Genomic DNA, 19,667 nt, shown 5'->3' with positions numbered 1-19,667 from the left:
TAAGATAATGATTGCTTTATTTACTCTCCTTACTTCATTCCACACATAATGACTATTATATGCTAGGAATTGATTGAGTAGAATAGAGTTTGGGTTGATTTGTTTTTTTTGCAGATTTTGCTTTGATTGTTGAAATTGCTGAAGATACGGGTTTACCTTACATTTCAAAACACTTCTACAATGTTTTGGGCGTAAGAATGTGATGAATAAGACCAAAAATGGGTATAAAATTGTGGGGAGAGTGAAGAGTTTTCCTTGTTAGAAACTTCGATTAGGGCAGCGTTTCGAAGTTAGAATCCCTAGATGTTGGCATATTTTGGTAGTAATGTAACAAACTGTATTACACATATGCTTGTTCTATTCTTGTGATACTTGACATAGCCTTATAGTATAGGTGAGGGGCCATGTTTCTTATATGCTTAATGTTGGTTTAAACTATCTCGGAAGGTGATGTGATGTCTTGCACGTTTCAGCATGTGTACTGCAAGTTATAACTCCAACAGAAGTATTTAAACTTGAGACGATAAGGTGGTAATTGAGCTTAAAGTTGAAAGTTAAGTGCTAAGTTAAAGAAAAAGAGATTAATATTTAGAAAATGGAATAAAATAAGTAAGCTGCTTGCTTGACTTAACTAAGCTAGTAGGTGACAAGTAGGTGCATCACCTACTTTGACTAATTGACCAGTCCAAAGGACCAATTAGGTGCATCACCTACTTGAGCTATATGGATCTAGTTAAAAATGCCAAGGTTAAAGCCCAACAACCAAATCTGCCAAGGCCCAATATATTTAAGCCCAAGTGAAAGCAAGTAGGTGCATCACCTAGTTTGACCTTTTGAGTTGCTTGATGTACATAAGCAGGTGCATTACCTACTTGACCAATTAGTGGCTTAAAATGGACCAAAAAGAGAGGTACTAGAGGATATTCTTAAGGGTGAAGAAAGCTCAATATAAGATATATTGGCTGCAATTCTCACTCATTTTTAACACACATTATTGAGAATTAACTCCAGCTCTCTCCCTCTTTTCTCTTAAGGTTAAAACAGTTGCCTTAAAGTTCCTTTAAGGGTTCTTTAATAAATCCTCATATTTGCAAACCAAGGTAAGAGAAACACCTATGGATTTAGCTTAATTCTCCCATGGAAGACTAGAAAACATGTTATTCATGCTCATTATAAGTAGAAGGCAGAAGTTCCCACAAGCTATTGCTCACTTTCCTTAATTATTAAGATACTTTTCTCTTCTTCTTTGGTTTAAGTGTGAAGGGAAGTTGAAGTTCTAGAGGAATTCAAGTTATAAGGAGAAGTTGCAAAAATTGAGGTAAGGTGACTGCTCCATTTTCTACTTCCTTATGTATGAGTTTGAGTGATGAATTATGGGTGTGCTGTCATAAATGAACTCAAGGGGGTGGTGAGTTCAATAATTTGTTGTATAATAAAGAATATTTGAGGCTTTTTTATGTTTATTATTGTTGGTGCAACTTGGGTAATCTTGTAAAAAGATATATAATCTATGTATTGGGCAGACAATGAAGGTGTTGTGATACATATTATTTTAAGGGCTGTATGGGCTCATTATCAGTCAATGTTAACTACTATTTTACGGGGCTGACGGTGTGATAGCTGCTAATTTTAGTTTATCATGACTTATATTGTAGATTAAAACCTAAAAGGGGAGGCTGAATCGTGATAGTTGTATTGGTCAGAGGATAAGGTATGTAAGGCTATTTGATTCAATATTCTTCGGCATGAAATCTGATACTTGCGATTAATATCAATAAGTGAATTTCTTAAGTTCTATTTCTAGTAAAGGAAACATAGTGGCAACGTACGATCTCCAAATAGCTAACAATATTTCCCCCTCTCCTTAGTGTATAGAATTACTTCATTATATGTTCAGTACTCTATACTTGTGTAATTATCCTCATATGTACTGATATAGAAATGGTATTTGCAAAAGCAAGTTTGGTGAATCCTCCTCGGAGTCTGTTGAAGATAATTGTGTCATTTAAGCTCACAAGTAATGCATTGATGTTACATAGCCCCTTATGTGATTGTTATTGCCTTGAAGTATTATTTGCATGTCTCTACTACTGGTCCATACTTCCAAATCTCAAAAATGATTATGACCACCAAAACAACAATCTCAAAGATTAAAGATTCTAAGTGAAGCAATCTGTATAATTATGGGTGGCAACCTAGGGGTAAATGCCTAGCATGGTCGATCCCAATTGGTATATAAGGGTGGCAGTTCAGGGGTAAAAGCCTAGCATGGGCCGATCCCAATTGGTATAGAAGGGTGGCAACTCAGGGGTGAAAGCCTAGCATGGGCTAATCCCAATTTGTGTAATTATGAGGACCGCATCCTAGGGGTTAAAAGCCTAGCATGGGTCATCATCTTCTACCACTGATCAGCTGGTCATTCGTATCACATGCCTTATAAAGATCATAACACACAGAAATGTAAAGACAAGAATGTAATATACATGATCCCACAAGAGTTAACAAAGGTGGTCTTCTGTTCTGATTTATGCACACATATATTGATACTTGGTTTCATTCAAACTCTTATTTTATATATGTTATTGACTTACATATTCAATACATTTTTTTATACTGACGTCCCTCACGGGGGACGCTGAATTTCATGCTGCAGGCACATGTACTCTAGCTAGTAGCCCTCCTCAATAGGAGCACGACACTCAACTACTTTTTGTGAGCTCCAGGTTGATTCGGAGCTTTACTGAGTCCTTGATAGATTCATTTTGGTATTATATCATAGTTAAGGTTATGGCGGGGTCTGTCCCGACCTACTCTAAGGTTTTCTATCTTTTAGAGGATTTGTAGACTTATGTATATGGTTCAGTTGAGTCTTAACAAGTTGTGGCCTCAACGACCAAGTCTTGTATATAAGTTTTAGGTCTACTTATGTTGGTTCGTTTCGCTGCATCCTATGTGAACTTGTCACAAGATTGTCATAGTTATATGAATAGTAAGCACATGTTACATGTTGGTTCTCTCGGGCCTTTAGGGTATCGGGTGCCTGTCCGTCTTAATGGGATTTGAGGCATGACAAGTAGGTCCCTTTAGTAACAATGATTTGGAGAAATTTCGATAAAAATTGTGATTTTGGACCAAGGGGTGCCATTGATGCACCCCTTGAATATTCGAGATGATGAAGGATGCTATAGCAACCTTGCTTCCTCTATAGAAGAGGACACTGTAACTGGAAGGTTCTAGCTATGGCGGCCCTGATACGCTCAAATTACACCTCTCTAATGAATTATAAGTGGTTGTTGTTCAAATAAAGAACCTAACAGAGGTTAGGGTCGATTCCACGAGGAATGAGGTCTAGACTTGGACTAATTGGTTGTTAATTTTAATTTTAGTCTGGTTATTTCTATAAAAAAGGGGGTTTATAAAACAAAAGTTCAATTGATTGATTTCAGTAACAAATAACCAAGTAAACATGATTAAATATTTGGTAGAATCAATAGAAGATAAAACTATGGTATACGTGTTCCCCACAAGTCCTTAACATAATAAACCTTATAGTAGTTGCCTTGTCTAGTGTTTGACATGGAAAGTCGGTATGTTAGGTATCTCCTAAGTGGCTGGTCGCCCTAAGTAGTGATTTTTACCACGCAACTTGGTCGGTCTACGGGTGTGTGCTTTACTAACCCTTATCCCAAATTAGTTGTCATAGAGGTGGTTCAAAGATATAAGATGTCAGTTGTAGTCACCAAATCTCTGTTGTTTAATTACTTTTCTCATTCATTACTTCCTGGGTCGGGCAAGTAGGAATATAGTGGTTTATATCGTTGGCCACCTTATGCCTAGTTTGTTAATTCCTTATGGTTCCACAACCCTAGTTGTGGATTTATCTACTCATGATTGAGTTATCAAAATTCATAATGAGGTTGTTAAAATAAATCATGAAATTACAACTAGAGTGTTAAATTCAATAATCTTGAATTAACGAACAAAAGATGTATTATATGCCGATGTTTCAAGAATTAAAATGGACAAATTTTTCACCAAACTAATTCTCAAAACCAAAAACAAATTATTCAATTGTTTAACAATAAAAAAAATGAGAAATAAAACAACTAATTATAAACATCTAATCCTAAATAAACTAGAAAAAGGAAACCTAGAAAAGTAGGCTTTGTTAGTCAAGTCTACAGTTTATGGTCTATGACTCGTAAGTTAAACTATGGCTCGTAGACCAAGCCCGTAGAAGGAAGATTATATAAAGGTTATATGCACTCTTCCTACAAACATGATCATATACCTTTGTACGGTCCATCTTGGCAATTTTTCATTCAATGTACTGGGACTCACAGTTTTTGACTCTTTCTACGACACAGACCTACGACTCGTAGTTTTCTTCTTGCCCCATACTTAGCCAAAATATCACCATCATCTTCAACCTTTATCTACGAGTCAATTCTACGGCTCCTAGAATGGACTATGACTCATAGGTTGATCCGTAGGTCTTCAAATACTAGCTGCTTCACTTAAGTTCCATTGTCGGACTGTTACAACCTACTTTTCTGCAAACATAGATTAAAATACCATCAAATCTACTAAAAATTCTTAAGAAACATGCAAAACTCCAAGTTTAACACATTATAAGTTAAATAAATTCGAGGTACATCAACACCTTCAACTTAAAAACGTTGTTTGTCCTCAAGTGACACTACTAATGCTAACAAAACTTGATGCAAAATTAAACCTAGAACTCAAGCATTCATATGGCCTTTTCCTCAATAATCTATCCTCCATTTTCATTTTTCAACACAATGCAATCGTTAAGTTAAAAACAAGACTACACATGTAAATTAATCCATGACATAGACATACCAATAGATATATTCACATACACAAATAACAATCACCAAGATACCAAACTTTCGACAATGTAACTTGTGTCCTTACTTCAAAGAAATTCCATTGTTCACGCATATATTCGATATGTATTTCAAGTTAAGGGACTTAGTATACGCTCACTGTCACAATTGAATTCAATACAGTACATGCACAATACAATAGACTTGCCCTTATCTTCTACAGTTAGACTCTCAAACCGTTAAATGAGGATCATTGTAGGACTTTCTTAGCTTATAATGTCGGCTCAGGATCAGGTGTGGTTTGTTTATATTCAAAGAGACATTTTTACCCTCGTTGACATTACATCGCCTATTTTCCTATTTTACAACCAAATTGTGTTTCACATTTATATACTTTACTCCTTATTTTTTATTAAAGCTCTGGTGTGACTTTTCTTGCTTTTATTTTTTTTCATTCCAAACCTTTCTTCACCTTTTCATTCTTTTATCTTTTTATTTTCTTTTTGCTGCCACCCATCTTAATTTTCTCCTCTTTTCTCAACACAAATCTTTTCATACCCCTTTATTTTCTTGATTTCCTTTATAGTGGTCACCCTCAACTTAGGATTTTAACTTTAGTTGAGGTGCACGATTCCAAGGAGGGACCAGGGTGAAAATAAAGGTTAACAATCATAACGGGGAATGTGAATTGGGTAAATCAAAAGAATGGTCTAATTTAGTCTCAACAATTTGGATCGAAGAAAGCATTTTCATTTGGTTGGTTGTTTTTAGGCTTACTAGACCCAGTGTCAACAATGGCCTATGATCCTTTCCTTATAAAAAAATAAATCATCCTAGAAAGACTAACATGGGAGTTCTAGATTGGCATATAGTGTGTGAATGAACAAATAATCTTTCACACTCATGATACATCATTTCACTATCAAATTATCACTATATTAGTTTCATGTTTCAACTTAAGTCATGTTATCCTATTAGTTCCTATAATGTCACAATAAAATCTTATACAATTGACTTATCAATCACATAGATATATCACAAAGCACACAATTTTTTTGGAGGGATATCATTTTTATCAATATTGCCATCATGCCTTTATTTCTAGTCTACTCTTACAATCAACATCCTAAACATATCGGTTCAACATAAATTAAATAGTCCTTGGGAGAAAAGAACATTGGCAAGAAAACCCCAAGGCATGATCTGAGTATTCGAGCTATTCAGAATTAATCCTTACACTCTTAAACATATTCATCCCACCTTCACATAACGTAATGTGCAATGTTCTTGATGCACAAAAATCAAAAGAAAGAGTAGAAGGTGAAGAAAAACCTTTAGAGCCTAAGCACTGAGAAATATCTAGAGGCATGTGTGTCCGTCAGTGGGGACCTTAATGCATAAATGCGCGCCTTCGTAGAAGGGTGGTGCCATCATTAACTCCCTCTAGAACAATCTAGGTGCACCATCAAGAGTACCCTCCGAGCTCAAATTTTCGGCTACCTACTTCTAGACTCGCTCCAATATAATATCCTCATCCTTTCTGCACTGACACTGACCCACCTCAAGTGTGCACTGCTCCCGCTTTCTTTCACCCTCCTCAACACCCTTGCCAATACCAACTTTAACCTGTGTGTGCTTTCCAGTCACACGAGTAATATCAACATATTTAAACAAATCAAGTAATGCATTTTCTCTAACCTTTACGGGTGAGGGACTAGGTGTCACGACTCTGGCCTACACCCCGAAAGTGACACGACGTACAAGACTCCGAAAAGTCTCATAGCATTCTTGAACATAAGAACATAGGAAAATAAAGCTTAATTTAAAACTTTCTTTAACAATCGAAGTCATCTTTCATAAAAAGTAAGCGGGAGACTTTCTATACTTTGTCTCAAACCATCTACGATACTTTCAATAAACTTTGGGACTAAGCCCATAAAAAAGCTCGAAACATAAATAAAGGACATAAGGGAAGTAGTAGTTTTGTCCTCGAACTATGAGGACTCACCATATCTTTAACTCCAAGCTCCTTAGAAACTTATCTTCCAAGTGTAGGACATCACATCTCCAAACCCTACACTTTGGTAAGAATGAAGAAATATGGGTTAGCACATAAAGTACTAAGTATGATTTTCACGACCCGAGAGCAACCCCTAGTTGTAACACGGCGTACTCTACCCCGAATGGGTCTAATACAAGCCTCATAGCATTGCTGAACATAAGAACATAGGAAAATAGAGAAGAATTAAAAGCTCTCTTTACAATCGAAGACATTTCATTAAAAAACAAGTGGAAGACTTTCTAGACTTTGAACACTATGTCTCAAACCATCTAATACTTTGAATACAACATAGGGACTTAACCCATACAAAAGCCTTAACAAAAACTAAAAGACATAAAAGGAACATAATGGGTTTTGTCCTTGAAACTATGAGGACTCACCAAGTCTTCATCTTCAAGCACCTTAGAAACCTATCCATCAAGCATAGAACACCAACATCTCCAAGACCTACACTTCAGTAAGAAAAGGGGAAGAATGGGGTTAGCACATTAGATGTACTAAGTATGATGACCATGCAAAAACATGCTTAAAAGGAGACTTTTTGTTTGAAAGTCATGCTTTTATGCCATTTGGTAAAACTTCATGAACATTTATAAAAGAGGCATAATATAAGTCACAACCAACATACAAGTCACATTTTCATATTTGAACTTGATCAACATATAAACCTTTACCCTCACCTCGAACCTTCACCTCAAGTAACCTTCAAGCTATACCTCGTGCATTGTATGAATAGCGTCCCATACCACCACCCACACTAAGGTACCACCTAAGGATCACCAAAAGTGAACTTACCATTCATCCTTTCCACCTTTACACAATAAAGCATTTAAGAGATATAAACATTACATGAATCACATCATCACATTAAGACCAACATCTAAGACAACTCTAAGTCATACTTGTGCAATGTGCAAGTAGCATCCCATACTACTACTCACACTATGTCTCCTTTGAATTCACCCTAGACAAGGCACATTCATATACAATAAGTCATGACAAGGAAGTAACTCAAAATACAATCCAAGTATAACATGCATCTTTACATTTCAACATTTAAGCCAACATTCTTCATTAGGTTCATTTAGGACACATTCATGCGTTTAGAGGACTATTATACATTAAGTCATTATGACTTAGAGAACTCACTATGACCCTCTCAAAGCCTACTCGTGCAATGCATGGATAGCATCCCATACTACCACCGACACTTCATAGAACTCATCAAGAAACCATAATGCATATCTCACATGATGGGAATAGGCATGAACCGACATAGGCCATGAGATCGAGCTAAATCATGGAATCCGGTGTCATGTAACCCCACACCGAAGAAGGGTGTTCTACTTGCCTAGGGTAGAACTAGTAAGCATCCTAAGCTAAGAATGAGACCAAAGGAGGGTAAATATGACTACGATAAGTTAAAGGTTACTCTTAGTGTTGAGGGTATTATGGAATGCCTTTCATACATTGCACAAGTGTGCTTTGAGGTTACTTATGAGTATGGTGCCCTTAAGGTAGAATAGCTTAGAGACTAGACCATGTATATAGACTATGATTAAAATGACCAAAAGGGATACTTGGCTTGGGTGGTATTATGGGATTCTATTCATGCTTTGCACATGTATGCTTTCGAGGTTACTTGAGAAAAATGCTATTACGGTATAGATGACTAAGAGTAAAATTATGCTTATATGATGCTTATAATGGAGAATTTTCTTATTATGATTATGATATTGTCTTTTATGCTTATGGTTGATGTTTCATGAAGTATTTGATATGATTTTGGATTATGTCTTATATTGACTCCCCCTTGTCTTATGCTCATATGATTATGCTAGCTAACATATTTTTAACATTTTGTACTAACACATACTTTGACTACATTCTAATCAAATGTAGGATTTGGAGAGTTGAGTGTTATCTTGAAGCTAGGTTTCCTATGGAGCTAAGGAGTTGAAGATCTTTGTGAGTCCTCATAGCTCTGACGACAACATCCACCATTTCCTTTATGTTTTTATTTCATGTTTTTGAGACTTTTGTATGGGTTGTGTCCCAAGAGTTTATTCTAAAAGTTGTATTAGATAGTTTGAGATAAAATATAGAAGGACTTTTGCTTGCTTTTATGAAAATGATATCAATTGTAATTTTTTTTAAATTTTCCCATATTTTTCTATTACCTATGTTTATGATATGCTAAGGGATTGTATTAGACCCCTTCGTGGTCAAGTACATCATGTTACTTCTAGGGTATACCCCTGGTCATGACAACATGGAAGTGGGAAGATTTGAATATAGACTTCATTACAGGTTTACCCCGCACTCGTCATCAGTTTATTCAATTTGGGTTACTGTGGACCAGATGATGAAATCGACTCACTTTCTTCCGATTAAGACTTTATTTTTCGCGGGAGTGTATGCCATGTTTTATATTAAGGAGATGGTAAGGTTGCGTGGAGTACCCTTTTCTATTGTCTCTGATCGTTGTACTCAGTATACATCTCAGTTTCGGAAGTCATTTCAAAAGGGTCTTGGTACTCAAGTGAAACTTAGCATGAATTTCCACCATCAAAGTGATGGACAAGCCGAGCGTACCATCCAAACCTTAAAATATATGTTTAGAGCTTGTGGAAGTAACTTCAAGGGAAATTTGGATGATCACTAACCTTTGATTGAGTTTTCTTGTAATAATAATAATAATGATTCTAGCATTGGGATGACACTATTTGAGGCTCTTTAGGGTAGGAGGTGTAGGTCTCCTATAGGTTGGTTTGACGTTCGTCACATTGCTTTGATAGGTCCCAAATTGGTGCAATAGGCTATGGAAAAGGTTTGACTTATTTGCAAAAGTTTGAAAATGGTTCAAAGTCGACAAAAGTCGTATGTCATGTTAGAAGAAGAGAGCTTGAATTTAACGTTGATGATTTGGTCTACTTGAAAATTTCACCCATAAAGCAATTATCTGTACCCATCAAGAATATTCCCAGATAACTCTTGCCACACTTCTCGCATGTGGGAGCCAAAGATCCATTTCCATCACCATTTCCTTCTTTAGGTGTAGGGTTAGACACCGTGTCTTTTTTGAACTTAAGAGTAGGAGCTCTAGAGAAACCTTGACCGAAAAACCCTTGTCGGAACCTAGAACAACCATATCCATCGGACCTTGAATGTGAAAAGTCACCATCACCGATCCTTACCCTCTTTGCCTCCCTAGACTTTTCCTTAAGTTTCTCCTTTTCGATTTGTTGAGCATGAATCATTAGACGAGAAATGGTTATTTCATTGATAAGAATGGAGGTACGACATTCCTTAACTACCATCTCAGACACTCTCGAAACAAACATTCTCATCCTTGCCCATAGGATCGATAACCATAGTAAGAGCATATCTAGACAATTGCGTGAACTTCAAGACATACGCCTTCACACTCATATTTCCTTGACAAAGTTTAATGAACTCAAGCACATTTTCCTCCCTCATCTAATGAGGAAAGAGCATGTCAAGGAAAGCAACCTTAAACATTTCCCAATCAAGAGGACCCGCATCAACCACCCTATATCCGTTCCATTGGTTGAACCAAACTTGAAGAACACCCTTAAGTTGGTAAGTGGCTAATTCCCCCTTTCCACCAGCGTCACTCCCATGATTATCAATGATATTCCGTGAGTTTATGGTATATTTGATATATCTCACTTAAGAGTTGTGTGTGTCTAGTCTATTTTGTATTGAAAATAATGTTTTGTGTGTTATGTTTGCAGGAAAAAGGTCTTGACGCGGTTGAGTGAGATGACAACTCAAATTTTGTAGAAGTGGCACCCACAGAGTGACTTATGGATGTGACGGTCTATCGATGGGTAGGCGTAGAAAGGAGCATCATGGAAGTTTTACCAAGTGTAGAACTACAAAGCTATCCACGGACCGTAGGTCAACCTATAGGCCATCCTGCACATCCGACCTACAAGTCGACCTAAGTGTGGATCCACATAAGAGGACCCACGGACTATAGGTTCACTTACGATCCGTCATGCATATCGGTCATTGATGAACTGGGAGTTGAAGGTTTCGGCCTCTGCTGAAAAGTTTCAAGTGTTGACCAATGGAGGGGACCTACGAACTGTAGGTCGACCCATGGTCTGTAGGTCGAGTTGTCGATCAAAGCCGCGTCCCAGAAGTTTTTTTCCTTATTTTGTTTACTTTTTGTTTAGGACATGTTTTTCTATAAATAGGGTATGTAAACCTCCTTTTTGGGGCTTAGACATTATTGTTAACTTTTAGTTCTTGATATTTTCTTAGGAATTAACGTGCAAACTTTGGCTATTTGATTTTCGGATTTCAGTTTATAAGATTTTTGCTTTGAAATTCAGTTCGAGATATCGGGTTTATTCTACTCTAAACGTAAGTTCAATAATTCTTATTATCAAAAATTGAATTGTGTTCTTCCAAGAATGAGTAGCTAAATCCACAACTAGGGTTGTGGGAACCATGAGCAATTAACAACGTATGAATAATAACTAAGTAATTCTTGAATAATGTTGATGCATTCATTGGTATTTCTTTCGCTTAGAAGTCTTTTTAATGAGTGCACGCGTTAGAACTTGCCTTGTTGCTACTTGCCAGACCAATGACGTATTTAATAAGAAAAGAATTATCAGTAGAGATTTGGAGTGATGCTATCTAATAGTCTAATATCAATTGGTGCGAGGGTGCAAACTAAGCCATACATTGATGTAATGTCTAATCTGAGGAAAAGGTTAGTGTTAGTAAATTATACACACGTAGCGGGACCAAGGTTCAGAGTGAAATTCCCTACTTAGAGGACCAATCACTTAGGGATACCTATCTTACCAACTTTGCATGTAAAACACTAGGAACAAATTACTATTATTAGGATCACCACGTTATGAGCTTATGGGGAACACATACACCCTACTTTCTTTCTCATATTGATAACTTAAAGTTTGAATCTTGCTCACTTGTTACTTAAACAACAATATTTGTTTCACAAATCCCCCCCCCCCTTTATTTACTTGTCTTGGATATAAGTTGACTAAACGAATATAATAGCAAGATAAGTTTAAGTCTGAACCATATTCCTCGTGGGATAGACCCCAACCTACAACTTGGGTTCTTTATTTGACAACGATCGCAAATACCTCTTTAGGGAGGTGTAATTTGAGCGTATTAAATTTTAGCGCCACTGTCGGGGAATAAGGCTTTTACATTAAGCTTAACTACATTATTGCAATTTACTCAATTATTTCCTAATTTTACGTTTTATTTTGTTTTTGTTTTCTTAGGGTTTCTACTCTAGTGTATGCCAAGTACACAGAGTCGAGGCGAATCATTGACCCCATATGATCCAGAGTTGAGCAAAACTTTGAGAAAGATGAATAATAAAGGGGTGCAAAATAATCCAATCATAGAGGAGCTTGCAGAAGTTGTTGGTTATGAGAATGCTCAGGTTCTGGCGGTAATTTAGTCGAAAATGCATTAAGGGTGCAGAATCCACCAGAACCAAGACTGCGTGGTAATTACACGGTCAACTTCAATATCGTTGAATTTGGAGGACCCATTGTTCTCCCTCCTCTACTTGTAGGACATACATTTGTGGTGACCTGCAGTCTGATGCAGATGATTACAATAAGGGTTTTTTTTTTTTCTGGTATGGCTTCAGAAGATCCGTATGGGCACATAGCCAAGTTGAAGAGTGTCTGCAAGAGTTGTGTGGGATGACCGGAGTTGGACATGAATTTCATAGGGTTGCGATTCTTCCCTATATCGTTGACCAGAGATGTTGCGATATGGTTTTCTGAGCTTTCGTATAACTCGATTCAAACAGGGGACTAATTGCACAAAGTGTTCATGGCAAAGTATTTTCTATTGTCCAAGAAGCTGAATCACAAGGACAAACTAAACAAGTTTGTAGCACTACCTGGAGAGTCTGTGAGCAGTTCGTGGGACAGGTTCACTGCATTCATAAGAAGTGTTCCAAATCACCGCATTGTGATGAATCACAGCAGGAGTATTTCTACAGAGGTCGGGATGAAAATAGGAAGAATGTGCTTGATATTATTGTTGGAGGATCATATGGTCAGTGCACTTTTGAGAAGATCGCTGAGAAACTGGAGAAGATATCTCAAAATAATAAAGCAGGGAGTACTAGAAAGTTAGACACTGGAAGAAGTACATTGGGAGTTCAAGTTGCGCCTAGTCAATTTGTTGATGACATTCGTGAGGAGATGGCTCAGATGAGGAAATAACTTGGGTTGGTGTTGAAGCATGTGATCGGCAGTAAACTACTTGACTAGAAATCCACCACCACTAGTTGAGGAATGCTACTATGAGGAGGATGCTTACTTGGTGAATGATCAAATGGGGGGTTTTCGAGCTAACACCCAAGGTTCCAATTTGGATAATTGGTGTCAAGGTCAAGGAATCCAAGGTTGAAACTATGGTAACTACAATCGAGAGGGTAACTATGTCTGGGATGGGAACTACAATCGCAACAACAACTACAACCGGAACAACTATGGCAACAGAAACAAGAGAGTTGTGCATTATGTTCCACCTTCAAATCGGCAATTTGGCAATAGGGAAGTTGGAGGGTAGTATGGCACGCATTGAGGATATGATGAAGAAAATGATGAAGAGGTTTGATGTGACTAATGAGAATGTGAAAGAGATGTAAAATGAATTTTCTAGAATCGGTCATAAAGCTGATGCCCATGCAGTGTCGATCAAGTAACTTGAGCAGCAGATGAATTAGTTGTCCACTACAGTAAACCCACGTCAGCCTGGCACACTTCCTAGCAACACCATCCATAATCCGAAGAATGATGGGCATTGTATGGCAGTTACTACTCGAGGAGGTAAACAGACCATTGATCCCCCTATGCCGTCTGAGGTTGAAATTGTGGTAAAAAAAGATGATGATGAGATAGAGGTTATTGGAGAGTCTAACAATGCTACAGAGAAGGAAGTGGAGGTGACCTAAAAAGTTGTTCCCATGCCTAGACCTCTACCGCCATTCCCATAGAGATTGATGAAGAAGATTGAAGAAGGAAAATATCGCAGGTTCATTACAATGTTGAAACAACTTTCCATCAATGTTTCGTTGATAGAGGCTTTGGAGCAAATGCCTGGGTATGCAAAGTTTTTGAAGGATTTGGTGACCAAAAAAAGGGCCGTCAGTTATGAGAATGATGAGAGGTTGAAACATTGCAGTGCTATTGCTACTAGGTCACTTGTGCAGAAGAAAGAGGATCTTGGTACTTTCACTATTCCTTGTACCATTGTGTTGTTGCATTTTGCGAAGGCGTTGTGTTATTTGGGTGTTAGCATTAATTTGATGCCATTGTTTATCTACAAGCAGTTGGGTTTAGGGGCTCCAAAACCAACTACGATACAATTACTCATGGTCGATAGAACTGTGAAGAAGCCCATTGGTGTTCTCCAAGATGTACTTGTGAAAGTGGAGTCGTTTATTTTTCTGGTGGATTTTGTGATACTTTATTGTGAGATTGATTTTGAGGTTCCGATCATCCTAGAAAGACCATTCCATGCTACTGGGCATGCCTTGGTCGATATGCAGAGAAGGCAGATGAAGTTCTGATTCAATAATGAAGAAGTAACTTTCAACATCTGTAAGTCTATGAAGCAGGAAAGCGATCTCAAGTAAGTATCTGTGGTAAATCATGTTGTGGAGCGAGGTTCTGATGTGTCTATTGAAGAGAGGATGGGTGTTGATGCACTGGCGGCGATATTGATGCATTTTGAGAGTGATTGTATTGAAGACTATGATGAATTAGTTGTCGTATTTATAGGTTTGAATTTCGTTCCAAACCAAAAAAAATGGACCTAGATATGAAGAATCGTGACTTTCCACCCGCAAAATCGTGCGTTAAAGAGCTCCAAAATTGGAGCTCAAGGCTCTACCATTGCATTTGAGGTATGTATTCTTGGGGAGAGATGGTACTTTACCGGTCATCGTTGTGTCCGATTTGAGTAAGGTACAAGTTGAGGCATTGGTTTCGGTGTTGAAGAGGTTCAAGAGGGCAATTGGATGGACTACTGCGGACATTATTGCGATTCCTCCTGGCGTTTGTTCTCATAAAATCCAACTCATGTCGGACCAAAAGCCTAGTATGAGCACCAAAGGAGACTAAATCCTCCTATGCAAGAGGTAGGGAAAAAGGAAATCATCAAATGGTTGGATGCTAGAGTCATATATCACATTGCATATAGTAGTTGAGTTTGTCCAGTTCAGTGTCTTCCAAAGAAAGGGGGGATTATTGTGGTTCCTAATGCAAAAAATGAGCTTGTTTTGATGCGGCCAGTGACTGGATGGAGAATATGCATGGACTACTAGAAATTGAATACTTTGACAGAAAATAATCACTTCCCTATGTCGTTCATGGATGAGATGCTGGATCGCCTTGCTGGTAAGGGTTGGTATTGCTTTCTTGATAGGTATTCGGGTTATAATCAGATCTCCATAGCTTCGTAAGACCAAGAGAAAACCACATTCATTGCCCTTATGGGACTTTTGCCTTCAAACGGATGCTATTTGGGTTGTGTAATGCTCCAGCGACCTTCTAATATTGCATGGTGTCGATATTTTCAGAAATGGTGGAGGACACTATTGAGGTATTTATGGATGATTTCTCTATGGTAGGTGACTCGTTTGATGGTTGTCTGATGCATTTGGTCAAGGTGAAACGCTGTGAAAAGTGCAATCTTGTGCTCAATTGAGAAAACTGCCACTTCATCTTGAAAGAGGGGATCGTTCTGGATCATTGTATTTCTTAGAATGGTATTGAGGTTGACATAGCTAAAGTGGAGGTATAAAAAAGCTTTCACCACCTATCTTTGTTAAAGGTGTTAGAAGTTTTATTGGGCATGCATGCTTTTATAGGAGGTTTATCAAGGATTTCTCCAAAATTGCACACCTATTGTGCAAATTGCTCGGAAATTAGTGTAAGTTTGATTTTGATGATGCTTTTCTATGAGCATTTGTAGAGTTGAAAGAAAAGCTAGTTTCCAAAGCTATCATTATTTCACCAGACTTGGGGCAACCTTTTGAAGTGGTATGTGATGCGAGTGGACTGGCACTTGGTGTGGTATTGGGACAGAGGCAAGAAAAGATTCTTCATCCTATTTACTATGCCAGCAAAGCTCTGAATGTGACTCAAAAGAACTATACAGTGACTGAACCAGAATTCCTTCTTGTGGTTTTCGCTTTTGAAAAATTTCGATCCTACTTGCTTGGTACTAAGGTCATAGTGCATACTGATCATTCTGTATTGAGGTATCTGATGGCTAAAAAGGATGCAAAGCCAAGGTTGATTATATGGATATTTTTTATGCAAGAGTTCGATTTTGAGGTGAAAGATAGAAATGAGACAGAGAATCAGGTTTCCAACCATTTTTCTATTTTGGAAGAGGAAGCTATGCTCAAGCTTGGAGATGGGGCTGAAATTAATGATGCTATCTAGACGAACATGTATTGGCTGCATCTTTTGATCTTATTCGTTGGTTCGCAGATTTTGCTAACTACTTTGACAAGTGATCTGGTTCCATTAGATTTGTAATTTCACCAAAGGACAAAGTTTATGCATGATGTGAAGAAGTTCTTTTGGGATGAGCCTTATTTGCTTCATATTTTTGCTGATGGGAATATTCATCGCTGTGTGCCCGAGGTTGAGTTGATGAGTATACTAGAGGCATGTCATTCATCGCCTGTTGTTGGGTATCATAGAGGCATTCAGACTGCACATAAAATCTTGCATTGTGGGTATTACTGACCTACCGTCGACCAAGATGCTCATGATTTCGTAAAGTCTTGTGATCGTTGCCAAAGAGAAGGAGGAATTTCAAGGAGGCAAGAACTACCTATGAATCTGATATTGGTAATTGAGTTGTTTGATGCTTGGTTGACATTATGGGTCTGTTTGTGAGTTCACATAGGATGAAGTATATTCTTGTTGTGATTGATTATGTGTCGAAATGGGTGGAAGCAATTATGCTTTCAAACAATGAAGGGAAAAGTGTCACCACATTCCTAAAAAAGAGTATCTTCTCCAGATGTGGTACATCTAGGGCGATTATTAGTGATGGAGGTTCCCACTTTTGTAATAAGTTGTTCAAGGCGTTGCTAGATAAATATGGAGTCCGTCACAATCCTTACCATCCGCAGTCTAGTGGAGCAAGTTGAAGTGTCAAACAAAGAGATAAACCAAATCCTTGCAAAGACTTTGAATGCCAATAGAATTGATTGGTCAAGGAGGCTTGCTGATGCTCTATGGGCCTATCGCACCGCATTTTAGACTCCCATAGGTGTCCCTCTACCAACTTGTATGTGGAAAGTTGTGCTATTTTCGGGTTGAGCTAGAGCACAAGGCTATGTGGGCGCTAAATAAGTTGAATTTGGATTGGGGCGCCGCATCGAGTCAAAGAGTGAATGACATGAATGAGCTTGACGAGTTTCGTCTAAAAGCATATGAAAGTTCAGCCTTCTACAAGGAGACGATCAAGAAGTATCACGATCAGAAGATAGAAAAGCGTGAATTTATTATGGGTGATCTGGTGCTTCTATTAAACTTAAGGCTGCGATTGTTTCCTGGCAACCTCAAGTCCAAGTGGACTAAGCTATTCCGAGTCACTCAAGTGTTCCCACATGGAGCGGTCGAGCTCGAGAACAAGGAAGGAATAAGGTTTAAGGTGAACAGGCAAAGGATCAAAGTCTACATGGGGAAATTGGAGAGTGTGAAAGAGGTGATAAAGGCCTATTATCTTGATGAAGTCTAAGTAATCAAAGTGTCTGCATCGTGCCACGACGTTGAATCAAGTGCTGCTTGGGAGGTAACCCAAGATGTACAATCTAGCCAACTATAGGTTTTTCTTTTAGATTTAGTAGTTTTCTTTTTTTATTTTAATTTTTTTAACTCTTTGGATAGGTTTTTTATTTTTGTATTAGTGTTGGCTAGATATAGAATAGGGTCTGTGTCTAATAAGTGTCCACAAATTGTAAAAAGAAAGTCCTAATGGTTGCTACGTGTGCAGGGGTGAAAGGCAGAATCTGCAGAAAAACAGGTGTGCAGTGTTCTACGGAATCCATCGACGGTCCGTGGTTTCATCCATGGACCGTGAATGGCATCCATAGACCCCAGGTAAGTATTCTGAAATTTCTAAGTGTCAGAGTAACCTAGGTACCAGACTCCACAGACTGTGAATGGCATTTGTAGACCCTAGATAAGTATTCTGAAATTTTTATGTGTCAGACTGACCAAGGGACCAGATTGTTACGACCCAGGGGTACACCATAGATCTAACATGGCGCACTTGACCCTAAAGGGGTTTCATACAAGACCTTAGCATATCATAACATAAAATAATAGAAAAGTACGAAAAAATATAAAAACTTTTATCCATACAACCAAAGTCTTTTTCATAAAAGCAAGTGGACGCCTTTACTATACTTTTTGTCTCAATCCATCTAATACAACTTTAGAATAAACCTCTTGGGACACAGCCCATACAATAGTCTCAACATGAAAATAAAAGATATAAAGAAACTAGTGAGTTTTGTCCTCGAAGCTATGAGGACTCACCAAGATCTTCAACTCCTTTGTTCCTTAGAAACCTATCCAAGAATAGAACTCAATCTCCAAACCCTACATTTGATGAGAATGTAGGCAAAGTATGAGTTAGTACAAAATGTACTAAATATGTTAGCTAGCATAATCATAAGACCATAAGACAAAGGTTAGTCAATGTAAGACATAATCCATAATCCACAATCATATGAAATATGTCATGGAACATAAACTATAAGCATAATAGACAATATCAAAATAATAAGCAAAGTCTTCAACATAAGCATCATATAAGCAATATTCAACTCTTAGTCATCTATACGATAATAAAACTACTCTCAAGTAACCTAAAAGCATACTTGTGCAATGCATGAATAGCATCCCATTAGACCACCCAAGCTAAGTATCCCTTTTTGGTCGTCTTAAGCATAGTTTATATACATGGTCAAGTCTTTAAGCTTTTCTACCATAATGGCACCATACTCCTAAGTAACCTCAAAGCACACTTATGAAATGCATGAAAGGCATCCCATACTACCCTTCACACTAAGCATAACCTTGAAGTCATCACAGTCATACTTACCCTCTTTTGGTCTCATTATTAGCTTACTTCATATAAACAAGGGAATTATCACCTTTAGTCAATTATAGGTAACTATAGAAACAACCCAAGATAAGTCTATACTATATAAGAGAACACTTCATAAGTAGCTTCAAGTAAAACTTGTGCAATGTATGAATAGCATCCCATACTACTATTCACACTAAGTACCAAGTTATGCTATTATACATACTCACTAGTTGGGGACTAGCCCCTCCTTTCAATTTTCCATTTGTCATTTAGGGTACTTCTCTATTTAGAACAAGGCAAGTCACAACACATGAATGAATTTTATTTCTCAATTCAAGGCTACCAAGGAATGACACCCTAATAGGCTAACACATGATATCATCTTGCTAACATAACTTTATTAAGCTAAAACAACTACCTTGGAAGGAAAACTAGCATGCAAGTCCAAGATATTCTAGGAAGGGTACAAGTGTTCCATCCTAGCTACCATAAAATAGTCCTAGTCCAACTAAGTCATGCAACCCTTACAAGCACACTATGATGCTAATGCAAGCTACTCTTAGGAGAGTATGTGTCCTCAATCCTAAGCT

At 37.7% G+C, this 19,667-nt stretch overlaps 3 protein-coding genes across 3 annotated transcripts in view; 2 read left to right on the top strand and 1 right to left on the bottom strand.

Annotated features, from left to right (window-relative positions):
- The window catches only part of LOC125825752 (elongation factor 1-gamma 2-like), a 1,064,241-nt gene extending 1,049,920 nt beyond the window's left edge, over positions 1-14,321 (bottom strand). Inside the window, exon 1 of the mRNA XM_049505069.1 lies at positions 14,311-14,321. The gene's annotated coding sequence lies outside the window, so the exon portion shown is untranslated. The remainder of the gene's footprint in view (positions 1-14,310) is intronic.
- Positions 13,760-14,524, top strand: LOC125825731 (uncharacterized). The gene is made up of 2 exons (XM_049505043.1): positions 13,760-13,897; positions 13,949-14,524. The coding sequence occupies exons 1-2, from the start codon at positions 13,760-13,762 to the stop codon at positions 14,522-14,524; spliced, it is 714 nt and encodes a 237-aa protein (XP_049361000.1).
- Positions 14,525-17,313: 2,789 nt separating this feature from the next.
- LOC125825730 (uncharacterized) lies at positions 17,314-17,718 on the top strand. Its single transcript, XM_049505042.1, has one exon. The coding sequence runs from the start codon at positions 17,314-17,316 to the stop codon at positions 17,716-17,718; it is 405 nt and encodes a 134-aa protein (XP_049360999.1).
- The last annotated feature ends 1,949 nt before the right edge of the window (positions 17,719-19,667 follow it).

The sequence above is a fragment of the Solanum verrucosum genome, unplaced genomic scaffold, assembly GCF_900185275.1.
Source record: "Solanum verrucosum unplaced genomic scaffold, falcon-dt-bn FXZP01000003.1, whole genome shotgun sequence".
Lineage (NCBI taxonomy): Eukaryota > Viridiplantae > Streptophyta > Magnoliopsida > Solanales > Solanaceae > Solanum > Solanum verrucosum.
This window is presented reverse-complemented; position numbering and strand designations above follow the sequence as displayed.

Excerpts from the sequence above, each read along its gene's own strand:
- LOC125825730 (XM_049505042.1), top strand. The coding sequence starts at position 17,314 with ATGTGGGCGCTAAATAAGTTGAATTTGGATTGGGGCGCCGCATCGAGT.
- LOC125825731 (XM_049505043.1), top strand. The coding sequence starts at position 13,760 with ATGGCAGTTACTACTCGAGGAGGTAAACAGACCATTGATCCCCCTATG. Across the intron at positions 13,898-13,948 it reads CTACAGAGAAGGAAGTGGAG|AGATTGATGAAGAAGATTGA; the intron begins GTGACCTAAAAA and ends CCATTCCCATAG.